The sequence below is a fragment of the Antechinus flavipes genome, chromosome 3 (genome assembly GCF_016432865.1).
Source record: "Antechinus flavipes isolate AdamAnt ecotype Samford, QLD, Australia chromosome 3, AdamAnt_v2, whole genome shotgun sequence".
Classification (NCBI taxonomy): domain Eukaryota; kingdom Metazoa; phylum Chordata; class Mammalia; order Dasyuromorphia; family Dasyuridae; genus Antechinus; species Antechinus flavipes.
The window spans coordinates 448,027,517-448,048,490 of NC_067400.1; the positions used below are offsets into that span (position 1 = coordinate 448,027,517).

At 34.4% G+C, this 20,974-nt stretch overlaps 2 protein-coding genes across 2 annotated transcripts in view; one reads left to right on the top strand and one right to left on the bottom strand.

Moving 5' to 3' along the window:
• NBEA (neurobeachin) overlaps nt 1–20,974 on the bottom strand; it is a 754,131-nt gene that overhangs the window by 232,295 nt on the left and 500,862 nt on the right. Inside the window, exon 40 of the mRNA XM_051986470.1 lies at nt 4,483–4,619. Coding sequence (XP_051842430.1) covers nt 4,483–4,619 — 137 coding nt within the window. The remainder of the gene's footprint in view (nt 1–4,482; nt 4,620–20,974) is intronic.
• On the top strand, nt 229–2,690 carry MAB21L1 (mab-21 like 1). Its single transcript, XM_051986471.1, has one exon. The coding sequence runs from the start codon at nt 762–764 to the stop codon at nt 1,839–1,841; it is 1,080 nt and encodes a 359-aa protein (XP_051842431.1). The 5' UTR covers nt 229–761; the 3' UTR covers nt 1,842–2,690.

Sequence of the window (20,974 nt, forward strand, 5' to 3'; positions counted from 1 at the left end):
GGGTGGTTTTCTGCCGGCAGCAGCCTCCTACCTTTGGTTTGCGTGTCTACATCCAAGAGGGGGGATTAATTAACCGGGTTTGAGCTGAAGTAGGCTGCGGTGACGAGCCCAGTGGCGATTGGCCGCCCGCCTGCCTGGCCCTGCCTTTATAATTTCCACTCGAGTGCATCTGGGCTCTTATACAAACCAACAGCAGATTCTTCTGACATACATACACACACACACACACACACACACACACACACATACACACACACACACATCCATCCAACACTTTTACACCATCTGATTAACAGCCTGGCACACACTGTGATTACAGGAAAACATAAATAAATACGAAAACAGTTGATTATTTTGACTACTGGAAGAGCTTTTCTGTGTCTCAGTGCAACTTTTGTTTTTATTGCTGGGAAGGTGATCTCTCCATGCGTTTCTCTCATACGGATTCTTTAAAAGAGGGAGAGGAAGAGAGACAGACAGACACAGAGAAAGTGAGCCAGACAGAGGGAGGTGGTAGGGAAAAGTAATCTTTCCCTTTAAAACCGGCTGGGCTCAAAGATAAAAGCAACTGGAACACAGCAACTAAGAAACAACAGCTACAACGCATTGGAAAGATTTTTTTTTTTTTTTTTTGGGGGGGGTTACGTTTCAGAGGACAGCAGCTTGTTTCTCCTCTGAAGTTGGCTCCAGCTATAGCAGCCGCATTGGATCCCACAGCCTATTGTGAGACTCCGGTGTACAATCCGGATCTCTGCCCCAACATGATCGCGGCCCAGGCCAAGTTGGTTTATCATCTGAATAAATACTACAATGAAAAATGCCAAGCCAGGAAAGCTGCCATCGCCAAAACTATCCGAGAAGTCTGCAAAGTAGTTTCGGATGTACTGAAGGAAGTGGAAGTGCAGGAGCCCCGTTTCATCAGTTCTCTCAATGAAATGGACAACCGTTATGAGGGTCTGGAGGTCATTTCACCCACAGAATTTGAAGTGGTGCTTTATCTTAATCAAATGGGGGTCTTCAACTTTGTGGATGATGGTTCCCTGCCGGGATGTGCGGTGCTAAAGTTAAGCGATGGGCGTAAAAGGAGCATGTCTCTATGGGTGGAGTTCATAACAGCCTCCGGTTACCTCTCTGCTCGGAAAATCAGGTCCAGATTCCAGACCCTGGTGGCTCAAGCAGTGGATAAATGTAGTTATAGGGATGTGGTAAAGATGGTGGCAGACACCAGCGAAGTGAAACTGAGAATAAGAGATAGATACGTGGTGCAGATTACCCCGGCTTTTAAGTGCACGGGGATCTGGCCAAGAAGTGCTGCCCACTGGCCACTTCCCCACATCCCCTGGCCAGGACCCAACAGGGTAGCAGAGGTCAAAGCTGAAGGGTTCAACCTCTTATCCAAGGAGTGCCACTCTCTAGCAGGCAAACAAAGTTCGGCGGAAAGCGATGCCTGGGTCCTGCAGTTCGCAGAAGCAGAGAACAGACTACAGATGGGAGGCTGCAGAAAGAAATGCCTCTCCATTCTCAAAACCTTACGTGATCGACACCTGGAATTGCCAGGCCAGCCCCTGAACAATTACCATATGAAGACTCTGGTTTCTTACGAGTGTGAAAAGCACCCCCGGGAATCGGATTGGGACGAATCTTGCTTGGGCGATCGCCTCAACGGAATTTTACTGCAACTTATATCCTGCTTACAGTGCAGGCGGTGTCCTCACTACTTCTTACCAAACTTAGACCTCTTTCAGGGCAAACCTCATTCAGCTCTGGAAAATGCTGCCAAACAAACGTGGCGACTGGCTAGAGAGATACTTACTAATCCTAAAAGTTTGGAAAAACTTTAGAGGACAATTTTAATAAGGGCCGAAACAATTCCCAAATCCCGATGAAAATTAAACTTCCTGTTTGAATCACAGATATTTCACTTGACAATGCAAACAATAGCGTCATTAAAAAGGAATTTACCTCTTAAGCATCATGAAGGGGGGGGGGGTGGGGGTGGAGAAAGGGGAACAAGGGAGGGGAGAAAAATTTAAACTCGAGAGTATTGAGAGACTTCAAAGAATTTTTCGTCTCCCCTGAAAAGTCCGCAACACCTGGAAACAACTCCGCTGTAAGACAACCCGTTAGTGACTATCCTGTCTATAACATCAATGGATTATAACAACCTCTGGTGATTTTAGGTACCTCTGTCAATGAGTAAATGATATTTGGATGAGTCATCAGAAAACACGTCTAATGTACATTTTAATGTGTATCAAATATTGTGATCTCACATTGTCTTTGAAAGTGTGGATGTTGGTGTTTTGTGATTTGGTGAACAGAAGTTAAAATGCCATTTTTTGGATACTTCAGGACATTCTCTGCTAATGGAGATACCATTTAAAGGTAGATTTTTCTCATGGTACTTTTGTTAACTGTCTTTAAAATTGTCTGAACTTAAAAGTTTACATTTCTGTTCAAATATAGTGCTTGTTCTATTTCTAACATTCCACAAATATACTTGAAATGTTATTTAAATATATTCAGAAGAAATTTGGATTCTGCTTATATAATAACGCTTGAATATCTGAATTATATATTTGAAAAAAATGCACTTGAAATACACTGGATTATTACTTTTGTGAATTAGATTTTAATTTCTGTTGCTGGTTTTTATTTAATTACAAGCTAATAAATGAAGTAAAAGAAAAGATGTCAACTCAGAAATTTTTTCTATTTGAAAATTTATTATGCTTCATTTTGAAAATTAAGCCTACACATTCTTTAACACCTCAAAAATGTAAAAGTATAATTAGAGAAAATATAATTTTAAATAATGATGAAAACCACTACAACTTTAACTGCTATAGATTATTAACTGGCAGTTTTTAAATTATCAGTAGCATTACTTTTTAGTGATCAAAATATAATCCCGCTAGAAAAGATTTTCTTACTCCAGTTAGATTTTCATTAGGAATATTAAGGAAAAGTTAATTTACTAGAACAAAGGTTACTGAATCTGGCTAATTTTATGAAATCCATCTCAATATTTGAATCAAAGAATACTACAATAAAAGGAGATGACTGATAGATATAGTATAGTTAGCAAAATAATAAGATGAAGATTACTTCTGATCTACAATATTTTGCTTGATAAAGATGACAGCAGAATCCTAAAATCAGAACTCTAACCAGCCTATGCCTAAAGGCAATGACAAAATGCAATACAAATGGAAATTACTTAATATTAAAATGTGTCTGAAATTATTTGATTTGTTGTGAGAGAAAAGAGTTTGAAAAATATCCTGCTTAAATTAAATATTTATAGTCAACAAGTGCTGAAAAGAGCAAATCAATTGTAGATCTCCAGTTAAAAGATTTGCTTCATGATTTTTAGTATGTCAAATGCTGTTTCAGAAAGACCAATTCTGTGATAATTATTTTATTTAACTGGTCAGAATTTTAACACTAGGCATGTCTAGGAACCCAATTCCAATACTATTGGGAATTTATTTTTGAAATGTTGGAATAATTATTCTTGAGAAAGATTTTAATGAAAGATCTCTGCAAACCAATGTAAAAGATTCTTTTCCTACCTCTCTTCTCAAATACAGAAGATTCTATTCACAAGTGTACTATGATATAAATATGAAAAACAGAAAGCTGACTATAGAAAACAAAGTATTGTGGTTCAGTCAAATCCTAATACCAGATTCTCCTCCATAACCTTCTAAAGTAGTAATTGTATAAACAAAAATACTATAATTTGTTTCTTAAATGTGACCAGGTATTTTGCAATTTCATATACAAATACATACATCTTTCAAAAATAATGCTTAAAATCAAACAATGTAAAAGTTAAGGGTTTTTTTTTTGGAAAATCTTTTTTTTTGAAGCTTTTGGAAAAGCTTAAATCTACTAGTAATTCTTATTTTAAGGAACACAATCAATTTAAAAATATAGGTAGAATTTTCTAAGGTTTTATTTTTTTCCTTTGGTTGCAACTTAAGCTTTCAGTAAAAGATCCACATTGCTTCTATTTACACTTTTTTTTTGGAGGGGGTGGGGAATTAAAGGCATTACAATTAAAACCCATTCTTAGAGAAAAGCCCATCAAATCTTTTGAGACAGTATGAGATCGCAGTTACCCCTAGGGATTTCAGGGCAATTGGCTTAACTACCAAATCTGCCCAAGTTCATATAAAGGCATTCACTGAAAGACGGTAAAAATGTTCCTGCTGTGGTAATAGAGGATTTAAAATTATGAATATATTTGACTTTCATCACCTCCACACGAATTTAAGAATTAGAGTTGCAGATATATTGCATCTCTTTCCTTTGCACTTTAGAAAGCAGATTCCATTTTTTTCCTTTTTACTGGTTATTAAAAACAAACAATAACAAAAATCCCTTAGTCTATCAACATTCTCCTTCTTCCATGTAATAATTAAGCCACAAATTCACTAACGGTGTCAATGGGTCCTTTGCAGTACATGTACTCACTTTGGGGTCGATCTTCTTGAAGGCAGGATCGTCTTCCTCTACCTCAAAGTAAATTTCCGTCGTAGTGATGGAGAGTGTCCCCTTGGCCACCACCACAGGGGCTATGAGCTGAGCTGGTGTACTGAGGACCACGGGGCCTGCAAGACAAGTACAGGGTGTCATACAATCATTGAGCAGCCGAAGCCTTTGCTGTCCAGGAAGATGGGTACCCCTACATACTACAGGTTTGGCTAATAGAATGGTGCCTTATGTCATTTTCCACAATTCAGGGAAATCCTGCCTGTATGAAAAAAATCTAAACAGTTTTTACCCCTTAATCTATCATTAGTCTCAGAATGAATTATCATTTTGTAAAACACTAAAAGCTGCCCCTCAGCAGTGCAAAACTTCCCCTGGAAATACTGTACGGTGGGCTAAGTGGCCAGCATTATCTACTTTGAAGGCGCTGGGGGACATCGCACACACATTTTCCAATGAAAGCTCAGTCTTTCCGAAGGCCTTTGATGGTCACTGTTATCCCAGGGACACAGGATTATGCAGAATGGTGCCAGGGTCGAGAAAGCTGAGCTTCTCAAGGGACTCCAAGGAGAGGGGGTTGGGGAAAAGGGACTAAAGAGGAAAGCCCTTATATTCGGCTCTCACATTTTTTTTTTTTTAGCAAAGTCAGATTAATTTCAATTGATCTCAAAGTAACGAGATATCTCATTTATAAGACAATGAAAACACTAACAGAGATCATCTTCCTGGGGAGTTAGTAGAGGCTGAAAACTGAGGAGAAACTTTTACAAGAATCAAGGTGAGGGAGCTGGATTTAGGGGCAAAAGGGTTTCTGAAAGTGTGCAGGCCAACAAGCGGGAGGTAGGGAGGAACGGTTTGGGCTTTTGATTCAACGGACCAGAGATCAGCTCAAGTAGGGAATTCGTGAATTGAAAAAAGATGTACTAATGTAATGGGGTTACAGAAGTTATCACACACATACACACGGATACGCACATCGGTAAACTGGAAGCCAGTTCTGGTTCTGGCGCCAGGTAGCTCTTCTGCTACTGTGTCTAAGAACTCGGCCTGCTCCCTCCCAAACAAAGCTTCAACTTCATCTCATAAAATGTCCCGTACTAGCAATAAGCCAGCCTCCTCCCTTCTTACCCCAACTCGCCCCAAGCTCTCCAGGAGCCGGCGGGGGAGGAGAGAACGTAGCCTGGGGTGTGGGGTAAAGCAAGGGAAGGAGGGGGTGCGCAAAAGGGGGGATACTTGTCCCAGCCTCGGGCCGAGCTCCAACGTCTCTGGCAGCAAAGCTTTGGGGCTGGCAGTCTCAGGGAGGAGGGAGCCGATTCCTGCACTGCGTGCCTTTTAATTCATTCCCCCCTTTTTACAATAAGCACATAGACTGAATTAGCCCTGTATCATGATATCTGTCACGTTGTTTATGTTTTACTTTGGTTTAACACTCAATTTGTGATTCTACTGCACAGCAAAGTGTCAATTCCTTTGCCGAATTAAAAGAAAAGACGAGAGTAATTTATTTTCTGTGTAAAGGAGTATCTGAAACAAACTGTTTCAGTGACAGCTTTCAGCCTCTGATGGTGACAGTTTGGATACTATTGACGCAAACTCTATTTTCTTTCATTTTATTGTTTTCTATCCCTTAATAAGCCAGCATAGCCTCTTGACCCTAGTCAGCTGATGTGGATCACATGCGCCTGGTGGCTGGGTTCATTTTCCCTTTTCCCTTCCATATTCTTTCCGTTATTTCCACAGTGGGAGCCAAGCAGAATCGAGATCCACCTTGGCCCAGCAACCCTTTTCTTTCCAAAGGGCAAGGCGATCGATCCGAAGCGCCACTTTAAAGGCTCATCAATCTTAATCTAGGCTGCTCAAGTAATTATGCCTGATTCTCTTGTACGATTACAAGTGGATTTGGGTTTCTATTCCCCAGGCTCCCCTTCTTTGTGTTTATTGAAAGATTCATACAGACAGCAGTTCCCTGATTTGCTGATCCATTTGCCCTTCTAAATAGACCATCCATCCCCTCCTTTAACTCTTCAGCAGCCAGGTTACTTTACGAAGGCCATGGAATTTTCTTTCTATGCACTTGACTAACGGGTTCTCTGGAAAAAAAAAAAAAAGAAATGAAGGCTGGGATTTGGGGAAAGGTGTGTGTGTGTGTGTGTGTGTGTGTGTGTGTGTGTGTGTGTGTGTGTGTAAGATTGAAGTGATTTAGTTAGAAAAGGAGTCCCAATAAATCTTTCTACTTCTTGCTAATTTTCAGAAGACCCCATAATTGGTCGGTGATGTCTGGTTTTATGCAGAGTACTGTCACTTGGTCACTCGGGGAAGTTCACAAAAAAAGAGTAAAAAGTTTCTTCTAGGAAAAATAATTTCATCCTCTGATTAAGTCCAAAAAATAAATGTTAAGTCTTTAATCTAAGTTGGGAAAATCAGTGAACTTGTTAATTTTTAAAAGAAATCTACATTAATAGGAAACCTATAAAATAATATTTAACTATACTTTTCTGATTTTCTTATTAGCAGATAAAATTACTAAAGCGCACATTTTCAATAACTCCTAATGAGAACAATTTTTTTCTTCTCAGAATTTTGCATTATAGAAATAGGAAAGAAGTCCCTTCACATTTAACTGATTTAGTTTTAAGAGGTTAAAACATTTTCTGAAGGAAGTACTAGCTTTGAAAGGTCTCTGAGGGAGTCATTCTTTAAGAAAACTACAAAATAAAACATTTAGTTTCAATAGTGTATAATTTTTACACTTGTCCTTTGGAAATCTCCAATTACAACTTCCTATATCACAGAATATTTAAAGCGTACTGAGTCTTTTAGTTACAACATTCAGGGAGCAAACTAGTGGTTGAGGGAAAATGAAGTTAATCCACTATTGCTATATAGAGATTATGTTTTAATCTCCTTTAGGGGAGACTTTGGGTTTTAAGGATCTGATACTAAAGTATTTACATAAGGCATAGTAATAATAGTAATAGTAATAATAATAATAATAATAATAATAGCAACTATAATAACTTTAGCACTTTCATGGGTCATCCAACCATTTGCATAATAAAAACTACAATAATAATTGCAGCTCTTTAATTGAGTATCTGGAAGTTCTGAAAGCCCCTCCAAATATAAATGCTCATTAAAAACACCATTTCCTAGTACCAGGCAGAGGATATTCTGGCTAACTCTAATCTAGAAAGATAAGGTGAATGCCTACAAATGTAATCTTTTACTATGGTTTGGGGGTTAACCTAAATGTATTCATTGCTGTCCCCAATGTTGTAATAATAATAAAAACAACCATACAAATACATAAATGATAGTTACTCAGTACTCTTTACATAAATAGTATGTAGGTTCAGAAATACAAATAGATAATACTAAAACTTTCTCCCATTGTACTATAACCTAAGGATTACAATCTCCCACCTGAGATGGCAACAAAAGACATTGGTCCCTCCTAGAATTTAGTGGTTTAAAGAGCATTGCCCCATATTATTTTATGCAGCTGAACAAAAGACAGATTTCTTTATATTGTGGTTAACAAGTATTTTGAGCAAAGATCAGTCTTTGAAAAGGAAATGAATAACAAAAAATAAACAAAAAATTCAGCAATTCAATATTAAGTCCCAAAGGCTCTAAAGTCAGTCGGGACCTTGAACTTCATTTTAAATACAGTTTGGTAAATAAATACATATGTTTTGTATCTGTTGAGGGAAGTATTAGTCAGATATACTGAAAAGATAGGCTGTTTAAAAAAAAAATTTGTGTTTGAAAAGTACTTTTAAAATCAGGAGACTAAATTTAGTAGTTTCTTCCTAATAATTTGATATTTATAAATTCAAATTTAAATCAATAAGGACAATGTGAATTTAAAGTTTTACGAACTATTATTAATTACTAAAGTAAAAAGGATGAAATTTAAAATGAATTAGCAAATACTGTCCTTGGCCTTCTCAATTTTTATTTCAGTGATTGAATTTCAGAAAATGTAAGAGCTAAGAATAATTTTTTTTTAAATATAGAAAAAATTCTTATTGATGTAGCAAATACATGGCGAATAAGAAAGTACATGGGGGGGAAAGATATATTTATTGCATAGAGCATTACAAATTAATCTTTATGGCAATGATAAACTGCTACATGGATTCCCTCCCTGTGAATTTTTTAGTTTTTAAAACTTAGTTTGTTTTTGCAATATGTCAAAGAATATAAATTTTGGGATACAATTTTACCCTAGGAAAGGGATGAAAATTAAGAAAATGATAGTTGCCAGATGATAAAGTTGCCTCCATACTTAAAAAAAAAAATGAAGGAAAAAAATTATGAAAATTTTAATTTACATAAATCTGTGCTACTTGTTGTTTTTTAGGATTAATATATTTAACTTGAGGCAGCTAAATAGCTCAAAGGAAAGAACAATGGACCTGAAGTCAGGAAAATCTGAGTTCAAATCCACCCTCATTTACTTACTAGTTGTGACTCTGTTCAAGTCATTTAACTTCTGTTTGCCTTAATCCATAGGAGAAGGAAACAGCAAACCATTTCTGTAACTTTGCCAAGAAAATCCTATCGGCAGTATGGCCCATGGAGTTCTGAAGTATTGGACCCTATAAAACATCTAAAATGAACATTTCTAGGAAACTAAACATCATATTTTTAATTCACAGCATTATTTCAAAACTCCCTTGGGGGAAATAGTAAAGTGGATAGAGAATAATGCCTGTAGTCAGGAAAACCCTGAATCAAATTCCTCCTCTGATATTTACTAATTCTGTGATCCTGAACTAGTTATTTAATCTCCTTGTGCCCTAGAAAGTAAAAGATGATTGCTATCTGCATTGCTGGAAGGAATGCTCTTATTACATAGGCCTAAGAGATCACGGTATTTGGGTAACTGTATTTTTAAATAAGGTCCAAAGGCTTTAATATCAATCAGCTATCATTTATTAAGAACTTGGTCTGTGCCAGGTATAGTGCCAAGACTTGGGAATGCAAAGAAGGGGGAAAATTGTATGTATATATATATTTCTTGATCAAAAGGAGCTCACTTTCAATATAGCTTAAACTTAAATATTGAACCATCTAAAAATATGGATTAGCTTGTTTGTTAGGAGAAGGAGAAGAAGGCTGGTGGGAAATCTTTAAAATAAATTGAAGATTCCAGGTTTACAAGTTTATTGGGCCCATCCCCTTGCTCTGATTCTCAAATAGCTAAAACTCCTCTTCCTGGAAAAAAAATTATCTTAATAAAATGACCCAGAAAAGCTTTTTTCACTTTTAAAGAATGTTGCTGATTGATTAAAAAAGTAAAAAAATTATCTAGGTACAACATGATTATGACTTAGTTCTTATATAGTCAAGAAATAAGGAACTCATGTCCACATACTTAAAATTTTAGGCCTCCAGAAAAAAAAACAAAAAAACCAAAAAAAAAACTTTGTCAAAGAATCCACTGACTCCCTAAAATATACTATTTATGTATCTGTGTGATTTTCTTTGGATAGGTCCTACATGTGAGTTTAAGACTGACATCTGTGGTCCCTCTTCCAGCTTTAAATTTATGATTGTATAAGCTAATACCCCTCTACTTTTATTAGGCAGTACTAACAGACTCTTACCTAGTCAACTGATACTAAATAAGGTAATCAAAAGTAGCTAATTTCACTACCCACCTTCCAAAACAAATCAAGTATTTAAAAGGTACCTCATCTTTTCAGTCCTTAGTGCACTTCTCAAAGCACCTAATTTATCTAGAAGAAATAAACAAGTAAAGGGGAACACAGTATCCCTTCTTTCTTTCAAATTGCTATAATTTGATGTTCATTCTACCACATGAGAAAATTAAAATGATGTTCCCTATTCAAGATTAAAATTATACTCCTTTTTGCCTATTTATTTACTGTTTATCTTGAAAAGTAGGAAAGCTAAGGGATCAGAATAAAACAAAACCTGACAGGTTCCAATTCTGAGCCTCTGTTTTACTCTTGTTATTTCTAGCATAGGAAATCTGGTATGTGGAGGAAAAAAAATCTTTAGTGCATCATTCTATGCCAAATTTGGGTGAGAGGAAGGATCTCTAAAAATCTTTTTGACCATATATTTAATTAAAAAAATAAGGAAGTTGGATAAATAAGCTAGCACATGTACTGATAAATTCAGAATTACTCAAGCACTTGCGCCTATATGTTCCAGGTACTGTGCTAAGTAAGCATGCAAATGGGAACGATGATATCTAAAAAAATGAGTTACATACAAAATATACAAAATTAATTTAATATAATTTTGAGAAGGAGGGAAGTAGAAGCTGAAAGGTTCAGAAAACACTTAATGTGGAAGAGGTCTAAGTGAGAAAGGAGTTCATTCTAGTCACTTGGGTCAGAGAAAAGGGAAATGGAACAAAACATCATATGGCCCTAAAAAAGAATAATGTGTAAGAAGACTGAAAAGGTAGGAAAGCATTGGTATGTGAAAAGCTTTAAATATTAGTACAATGAGAATTTATATTTAATCTTAGACCAGAACTTCTGAAACATTTTTTGTGTCATGGACCTTTTTGGCAGCTTATTGAAACGTATGGAACTCTTCTCAGAATCATATTTTTTAAATTTATAAAATAAGATGGATAGCATTACAAAGGAAACTATATTGAAAGAGTGATCAAATTATAATTTTTTAAAATTATGAACCTCAGGTTAAGAAGCCCTTTTCCTAAAGATAACAGGAAGATACTGTAATTAGGACAGGAAAGGTTTTACATGGTCAGACCAATGCTTAGTGAAATCACATTGGCAATATTGGATTAGAGTGGGGAAAGTTTTGAGGTAGAGACGTTACATAGGAAATTATTGCAATAATTTATAAGAGAAGTGATGAGGGCCTAAAATTTAGTGATGGTTACCTAAGTAAAGAAAGGAGGCCATTTATGAGCAATTTTGTGGAAATAGAAAAGATAAAATATGCCAGTTGATTGGATGTGTGGGATAAGTGAAAGTGAAGGCAAAGAGAATAAGGACACTGAAATTTAGAACTTGGGTGATTGGGATGTAGTGGTACACTCAAGTAAAAGTGACAATTCTCTTAGAACACTAAAATAGTATTTAATGAAATATAAAACATAAAATTTTACTATTATCTCAAATTAAGCTGCCAAAAAGTATTATCAAGTCAGATACTATTTTTAAAGCACTTAGCACAGAACCTGCTGGGCAAACTGTAGGGAGACACATCTGAGACAGCCTGAGGTCTGACCAGTCATTTTGTTCTACTTCCTTGGTAAACTAAGGAGGGAACTTTGCCTTTTGCCATTAGAAATGCTGTTTGGCCAACCTCCTATTATCATGAAATCCTTCTCCCCACGTTACACCTCTTTGGTAGGGAATGAAGCATTACTTCTTTCTTATATTCCTTATTCTATAGCTCCACCTCACAAAGTTCTAAGACTGTTCCTGGTGACTCTTGTTACTTAAGTCTGTGCCAGTAGATTACTTCTACCTTCAATGTCTCAATCTAGATCAAATCTTCTTAAGGTAAATGGCAGATCTGTAGGGTGTGTGGAGCTCTAGGTCCCAATGAAAGGAATTAAAATTGTTAGACCAAAGTACCTCCATTTTGTGACTAGTTCTCTATTTTATGACTCTTTAAGTTTCACCTCTCAACACTTATGGGTCCTTTAGATGTTTTTTGTAAAACCCTGTCTCAAGAGATATCAGCATATATCCTAATTTAATTACCATTTGACTGATATATTCCTGTTCATCGCTTGTACTGTGTTGAAAATTGAGTAAAAGCCAAAGAGCTATGAGCCTTTGGGTCCCTAGGCTGAACAAAAGCCGGCCCCAATTTGCATGCCTTATTAAATAAATTGTTGATGTAAAAAAAAAAAATTAAAAACAAAACAAAACCAAAAACTTTGATTATGTTCTGTAAATTTCTGGAAATGGTTTAAACGTCTATGAATAAAATCATATTGGAAAAAGTTTAAAATTAGGATAGAAAAGACTCCTTCCCCCAAAGCCTAGAAAACTGAAATTTTTATATAATGGTTCACACTTTGACAAATTATATGTTCTTTGACTGGATTTAAACAGAAAAAAACAAAACAAAAACTATTTTCTATTTATTTTACAATGACAGAACATGAAAAAATACAACTTTACATAATATTCAAACAAGAAGATAAGTCTGTGAGAAGATTGACATGGTTGTGTCACTTTTCAGTTTCCTTGACTGCAGTAATACCCTGATCACAACTTTGCTATTTGGGAATGTATGAAAGCCAAAATATTTTGAAAGAGGACAAAAATAGTTTAATCATTTGGTGGTTATTAAAAATCCTTATGCCATTTTAACTGAAAACAGAAGTAACATTAAGAAATTTGATTTGGTTAGGCTTTTCTTTTTTCTTTTCTCCCAAGCAACCAGCTTGATTGCCTGATAGCTAGGAACTGATTGACAAAGTCTATGGGAGTAGTTCTTTGTGTAGTGGTTATGGTTAAACAAATACTATATAATACTTGACTTTTCTGCTACAGTACTTAGCTGAAGTACTTTTAGGCACCTTCCTTGGCCAGATATGTAACTCAGAATCCATGGAGAGTAAATACTCAATCAAATGTTTTCAGTGCATTGTCCCTGAAAATGTTTCTGTTGCTAATGAAGAGTTCAAAAGCCAAATTCTAATAATAATGATAGAAAATGTCTTCCACAAATGTTTTGAATCACTTTCTTCAGATATAGTCAAAGTCTTTCAAGTTACTATAAGGGACTATTGTGGATAGCAGCAATGAATAATGCAAATGTCAATTACTTTTTCTTCCCTTTAATAATTAACTTAGAAGAATCATAGAATAAATGAAAAAAGTCATTTAATTGCTTTCAATATGAAAGCTGTGTACTAAATGTTTGGGGGGGGGTACAAATGGAAAAATTAATGACTCAAAGTACAAATACATTTTTAAAGCATTATAAATTGAGAAGTGGAAAAGAACTCAGAGGTCATCAAGCCCAAATCCTGTACTTTACAGCTGAGGAACCTTTTCCCTGGGTAGTAAAGACTTGCTTTCAGAATCACATAGGCCCTAAATCATTAGTGAAAAACTTTGATCTCCAGGGTCCTCTAATGCCAGAATCAGAAAGTGCTCTAACTTACTTTATATAGTGCCTTATTTTTTACAAGCACTTTAAATTAATTATTTAATTGGACCTTGAAAACAATGATGTGAGATAAAATTATAATCCTTATTTTACAGATTAGGAAATAAACTTCAGGTATTAATTAACAGAGCCAAAAATCGAAGCCAGGTTACTTGATTATAAATGAAATATTCTTTCTACTATTAGTAGTTAGCTGTCCTTATCAACTTACTACGAAGAGAGTTAGAAGGTAGGGGCAATAAAAAAATATTATTTTTCAATGTTGTTTAATTTTGCATCCTTGGTGAACAGAAAACAAATTATGTCCATATTTTGAGCAGATGAAAGTACTTATATTATTTTTGTTTGGTCCTACATAAGGTTTTAAAAACCTAAAGCTGGAAATTTAAAGATAGCATTTGTTAGATGCAAGGATGAGTGAATGTAGCTTTTCAACTTTAGAACTTTATGGGTTCTAAGTTTCAAACTGAACTTGAATCCTTTGGGAATAGTATTTATGACAGGCAAAAAAACTTCCTGTTTCAAAGAGGAAAAAAAAGGGGGCTTATAAAAAGGCTCATAAGACTTGTTGGACATCAAATAGCTTTTACAAAACAACATTTTGATGAGTTAAGTGTGAGTGAGTAAGGAACATATGGATTAAATTTCCCTTGAATACACATGGGTTTAAAAATTAAGGGGAAAGAAGTAGGCAAAAATGCATTTGGGGTTTCAATGAACCTAAAATGTTTAAAAGATATTCTGATAAAAAAAAAAATCTTAGGCTCTTGTATCATAAGCTCCTAATTCTAGAAAACATATAAACACATGATGAAACTTCTTTATGATGGTAATACTGGAGAAGACTAATATAAGGCTTTTATTGTACAAAAGTAGGTTTAGAAGACATAATCTGACCCCCAATACAGCTGAATCTATATGATATGATAGATGTTAATTAACATTTTGAGTACTGTTTAGATTTCTACCTAGTTCTCTTTTATTATTCAAGTTCTCTCTGTGTCCTTATATAGAACTCATATTCATAAATTTTGAGCTATTTAGGGTTCCCCCTTCACAGCACTTTGCCTGGTTCTCTTCCTTAGTTCAGTTCTATTTAAGAAACATGAAGTAGAGAAGCAACAATCTAATATACAACCTATAAAAGCATTTACCTTAGTTAAAATATACACACACACACACACACACACACACACACACACACACACACACACTTCATGTAAAAGCTCTCTATGGGTCTGGTGTGCCTAGATATTTGTCTTAATTCTCCATTCCATTTGATTACCTAACATCTATTACAATAAATAGTTATTCCAAATACTAAAGGTAACAATCATATATAATCCAAAAACACCATGATCTTTGAATCCTGTGAGACATAAGTTAATCATATGCAAATATAAGACACTCAAATATTCCTTGATTGAATGAACATACTTAAAAGATAAGGTGCTAGAAACTAAGGACTCTGTTAAGAAGAAACTAGAATATTTGATACCTATTCACTCCCAGGATCTAGTGGGTAACAATGAAATTGCAGAAGATGTAAATACAATCTCTGAAAAACTTATATGAATTACAACCTTGGCTTCATCACTGTTATGACAACTATTAACTTCTAATTTCATTATTTTTATACTTGTATGATCTCCCACACTAAATTAAAAGTTCTTTGATGACAAGTGCACCATTCCTTATGCATATTTTTGTGCCTAAGGTGCCCAGTATAACATCTTGTTTAAAAAAAATAACTTTATTAATTAATGAATTTATATAACAATAATTTTATTAATTAATGAATTTACATAAAAGTGGATAATTGAAATAATTATCTGGTCGAATTCAGGCAAAGAAAACGTTTACAGTTGAAAGATGATATTGTTCTTTTGGCCTATATTATCCAGATTAACTGTTTATATTGACTAAATTATCCATATAATTGCCTAGCTCTCAAGTGAAATATATTCTAAAAGTCAAGAACTATTCCATTTCATGCTATTCTAATAATTTGCTCAAGGTGCCACAATAAATTATTCAGTCTTTTGTCTCTTTGAGGTTCTTGTTTTCAAGGATACTATGTAACTATTATTAGTAATAACATTTAAAAAAGATAAATATACTTATCATCTCATGATGAAACACACTATCTATCTCCAGACAAAGAGATAATGTAGTAAAGAATGAAGATTGAGGGTTTTTTGTTTTGTGGTATATGGCTAATGCAGGAATTTGTTTTGCTTAATTATATGTGTTTCTAATGTGTTTTATTTTTCCTGCTTTCTCAGGAGGAAAGGCATATATGAGAGGGATAGATTTTGGAGGAGAAAAGAAAAATAAATTAAAAAAAAAATTTAACCTATTAAGAAGGAAGGAATAAAGAAAATACACACTCATACTCATACCCACCCTATCCCAGTAGAAGTAGAAAAAGAAAAATTTGGAAATCACTCTAAAATAATACTGTAAATTATTGTAAATAATGTGTTATTTAATATATAAAATGCCTTAAAAATACTTTAAAATAATGCCATGAATTTATATTCATTATCTGCTGCAAAGTTAATGATGCTTTAACTATACATTCATGTTGTTATTTTAAGTGTAGTAAATATATGTGAACATCAACATATGGTAAAAATGTTATAAAAGACTTGGAAAAACCACAAGAGGCCCTAAAATTTGCTGGCCAAAAAAGGACAGGTTTCATGGGCAAGCAGCTCAAAAGCTCAAGAGAAAATGTGTTTTCTGAATTTAGGACAAAAAGAGAGAAACAGATTATGTACTAGATAGATATTAAAAGAAACAAGATAGAGAATAAATTTGAAGTTATCCAAAATGACGATTACCTTCTTTTCAATCAAGTGCATGGAGGTACTACTCCTAATGATGTAATTAAACTTTTGTCTTTAAAAAAAATTTTTTTTTTTTTTAGTTTTTAGAGATTGTATTTACATCTTCTGCAATTTCATTGTTACCCACTATCAGGGGTCCTCAAACTATGGCCGCAGGCCAGATGCAGCAGCTGAGGATGTTTATCCCCCTCACCCAGGGCTATGAAGTTTCTTTATTTAAAGGCCCACAAAACAAAGCTTTTGTTTTTACTATAGTCTGGCCCTCCAACAGTCTCAGGGGAAGTGAACTGGCCCCCATTTAAAAAGTTTGAGGACCCCTGCACTAGATCCTAGGGGTTGAATAGGTATCAAATCTTCTAGTTTCTTCCTAACAGAGTCCCTTTTTAGCACTTTATCTTTTAATATATCCATTCATTCAAGAAATATTTGAGTGTTTTATATTTGAATATGACTGACTTATGTCTCACAAGACTCAAAGAGGGGAGGGATCACTTCCCCTTTCTACCCCCCAGGAATAATCAAGGTAAACTTCATAAAATAAATAGCATTTGAGATGGATCTTAGAGTATGGGTAGGATTTCAAAAGGAAGAAATGAGATGAGAGAATCTTGGTTAAAAAAAAATGCTGCGTCCTTCTATATGTATATGATTAAAAACAGGTCAAGTTTTTCACAGAACTGTATCATTTGGGACTCCTTAAGAGAGACAGAGACCTCAAAACCTATCTAATTCAACATAAAAACAATTCCCATTTTAATGTATCAAACAAGCTTTTCTAGTTTAAAAAACAAGAAACATTCATAAGTGCCTATTATTTGCTAGGTACTGTGCTAAATGATGGAGATGATATAAAGAAAAGCAAAAGAGAAAAATCATAAAAACAGTTCCTGCTCTCAAGTTCACAATCCAATGATGAAGACAACATGCAAACAACTATTTACAAAAAAAAATAGACAAAGTAAATTGGAGATAATCTGAGAGAGAGAGGAATTGAAGAATTAGGAAATAAATGTTCCTTAAAGAAAATAGGCCTTTAACTAAGATCTGAAGAAATTCAAGAGGTGAAGATAGGATTGTCACCGAAAATACCTGTGATTGGCAAATGTGAGTGTCATATTCAAAGAAAAGAAAGGAGAACAGTATCTTTGGATTATACAGTAAATGGGAAAGGAATAAGGAATAGGTAGATCAGAAAGGTAGGAAGGAGTTAATTGAGGATAAGCTTTAAAAGCCAAACAGAGAATTTATATTTGATCCTATAGGAAATAGGAAGCCACTTGATGAGGCAAGGCTTACATAGTGAGACCTATATTTTAGGAAGGTTAATTTGAAGGCTGAAGGGAGGAGTTGAGGATCGTAGGGAGAAACTTGAAGGAGAAAGACTAAAACAGCAGGCTATTGAAATTATATATATGTAAGATGATGGCCTGCACTAGGGTGGTAGCAGTGTCAAAGAAGAAAAAGGGTTGTATGCCCGATTTTGTGAAGACAGAAACAGGATATGGCATTGATGTAGCTAAAACCTCTTTTGGCTAAGGTAAAAAGGCACTGCTCTTGTAACCTCACTTCATACTGAGCTTCAACATTCTTGAAACTATTTTTACATGATGTTATATTTTCCTTATCTTGATTTCTAAATCTGATATTTTTTAAAAGTCTAACGTGGCTAGTGAGTCCACTATGAATCTTTATCAATCTTCAGATAAATATTTCCTTTTATGTCTTCAGAATTTCATTCTTGAACATCTCCCATCTTTCCTGGGATTAAATTCCCAGATGCATTTTGCTCTATAGAATTTGAAGTTATCTTTTTTCTAAACAAAAAACTTTTTTAGTTTAAACTCTCTGGCCTAGATCTGTAAAACATTTGGAAAATTTTTGTTAGCCTTTTTTAGATATATTCCATCTCTGGCCAGGAATCTGTCATCTCTATATTTTATTAACACTACATGGATATATAGATTTCTGGTTGAAAAGAAAGGAGGGCAATTACATGTAAGTACATTAAATAAAATAATTATGTATTATTACATTCCCAAGAAGCATGGCAAGGAATAGTATCTAAGAAGTGTTTGACCAGTCACTACATATTTATTAATTGTCTACTTTGTGCCAGGCAATGTGCTAAAAAATGAGAATACAAAAAAAGGTAAAAGACACTCCTTGCTATTAAAGAGCTAAAAATCTAAATGGGAGAAAGAACATGCAAACAACTATATGTAAACAAGCTATGTAAATTGGGGATAATCAAAATAGAAGGTACCAAGAAAGACTCCTGGTAGAAATCTTTCTACAGATATTTTATTTGAGTTGAAGGAAATCAGGAGGCAAAGAGGAGGAGGGAAAGAATTCTATAGATGGAGAACAGTCAGTGAAAATGCTGAAAACTGGGAGATGGAATATCTAAGAAACAGAAAAGAGGCTGCTATCACTGGAATGAATATAGGGTAGGTGAGAAGGTGCAAGAACACTGCAAGGTAGGAGAAGGTCAGGTTATAAAGTGCTTTGAATGCCAAAGTGAGTTGGATTTTTGATACTGAATGTGATAGGAGTCACTGGCATTTATTAAGTAGTGGGTGACATGGTCAGACCCGTATTTCAAGAAGATCATTGGTTTATTTTTTTTTTTCCTCTTATGGTTTTCCCCTTTTGTTCTGATTTTTCTTTCCCAACACAATTCATAAAGAAATCTGTATTAAAAAATTAATATACATGTATAAGTAGAAAAAACACTACTAAAGATTAGTTGGTAAACTTAAGGTATAAAAGTCCTTTAAATGATTTCAGTTTCAAGAAAATAACCCCCCCCCCAAAAAAAAATAAAAAAAAGAAAAGGAATTACATTCAGGAGAAATTCTTAACGCCTGCAAAACAAACCAGAAGAATAACAAGTCATTAAAAAAAAAAAAAGAGGCTCTGGTGTCATATAGGGAGGACAAATTGACTTTTGGATTCAAATCTTGCTTCTGATAGTTGTAACCTTGGGCAAGTCATATAACCTGGAGAGACCCCATTCTAGTTCTTAAAAAAAAAAAAAAAAAAAAAAAAAAAGAAAAGAAAGATGATCACTGAAAGGTGAGTGGAGGATGCAATGGAGGAAGGAAAGACTTGTGACAGGAAGACCAATCAGAAAGCTATTATAATAATAGTCCAGCTATTAGGGGATGATGGCCTCCACCAGAGTACTGAGCAATATAAAAAGAAAAAAAGGAGACGTTATAAAGGTAAAATCTACAGGAAATGGGGGAGTTACACAGTAACACTGAAAGGGGAATAGATCAAAAGTCTAACTGCTACATTGGTAATCATCTAATATGAAAAGAATCTACAGTAAGACCTCTAGCACATTGAAATGATAACATCTCTTCAGAAGATCTATGAAAGAATATAGATAATGAACATGGGACAGAATGTGAAGGAATGGCTAGGTTCTAAACCGTAAAGATAGAGAAAATATTTATCACATGATGAAATCATAGATTCATTAAAATTGTTGTTGTTCAATCATTTCAGTCATGTTCAACTCTTCATGACTATTTTGGAGTTTAAGTTACTAAAGTGCTTTGCCATTTCCTTCTCCAGCTTCTCTTTACAAATAAGAAAGAGCAAAATTGGGCAATTTATCCCATGACACAACTAGTGTCCTTGTCTGAGTGTACCTGACTCATGAAAATGAGTCTTTATGGTTACAAGCCCAGTGTTTTACTTTGCCCTTAGTAGAAAAACAAAGAATTGTTAGTATAATTAAAATTTTATTACTATTATTATAATTTTCAATGACATCTGCACTTCAGTTACAGTTCGAGGACCTATAAAAACTAAATTTTGATAATTTTGATAAAGATATTTCAGGTGAAATGCACTTCTACAACATTACTTCTCATTGTTGACTGATGTGCTAAGGAAAAATAACATTTTAATACTAATGAACTGTATGTCATATGTGAGACCCAGAATCTTTCCATCAATTGTTATGCATCATTTTATAAAACCAACCAACCACATTCTTAAAGACAAACCTGAATCAAAAATAAAACTTAGCCATTTCTGTCTGAAATCACCTCTAAAATGTTTGTGAATTAATATTCTATTTCAATATTAGGTGGTTGAGGAAATCATAACTGTAATTATGCTTTAGTGACAATGAAAATAAGTAGAATATAGTATTATGAATATTATAACTACTTATTTGGTATATCTTTAGTATTCAATTAGAGTAGCAGTTCACTATAGAAGCCATTAATGATCACATATATGACTTGCCTCTTAAGATATGTAGCTTTGAAAGAATTTAAAACACTATTCTATAATCATGTAATTGACATCTTTGCAGTAATTCAAAAACTTCAAAAAAAATTAAAAATATATGAGAAGTATAACTGTTTTAACATAATTGATTTTAAAACTGATAGTTTTCAACTAACTGGAACAAAATTATTTAAGTGATTCATTTAATCTATTAATATATCACA

Bases quoted from the DNA above. Each gene is read 5' to 3' on its own strand.
- MAB21L1 (XM_051986471.1), top strand. From the start codon at position 762: ATGATCGCGGCCCAGGCCAAGTTGGTTTATCATCTGAATAAATACTAC.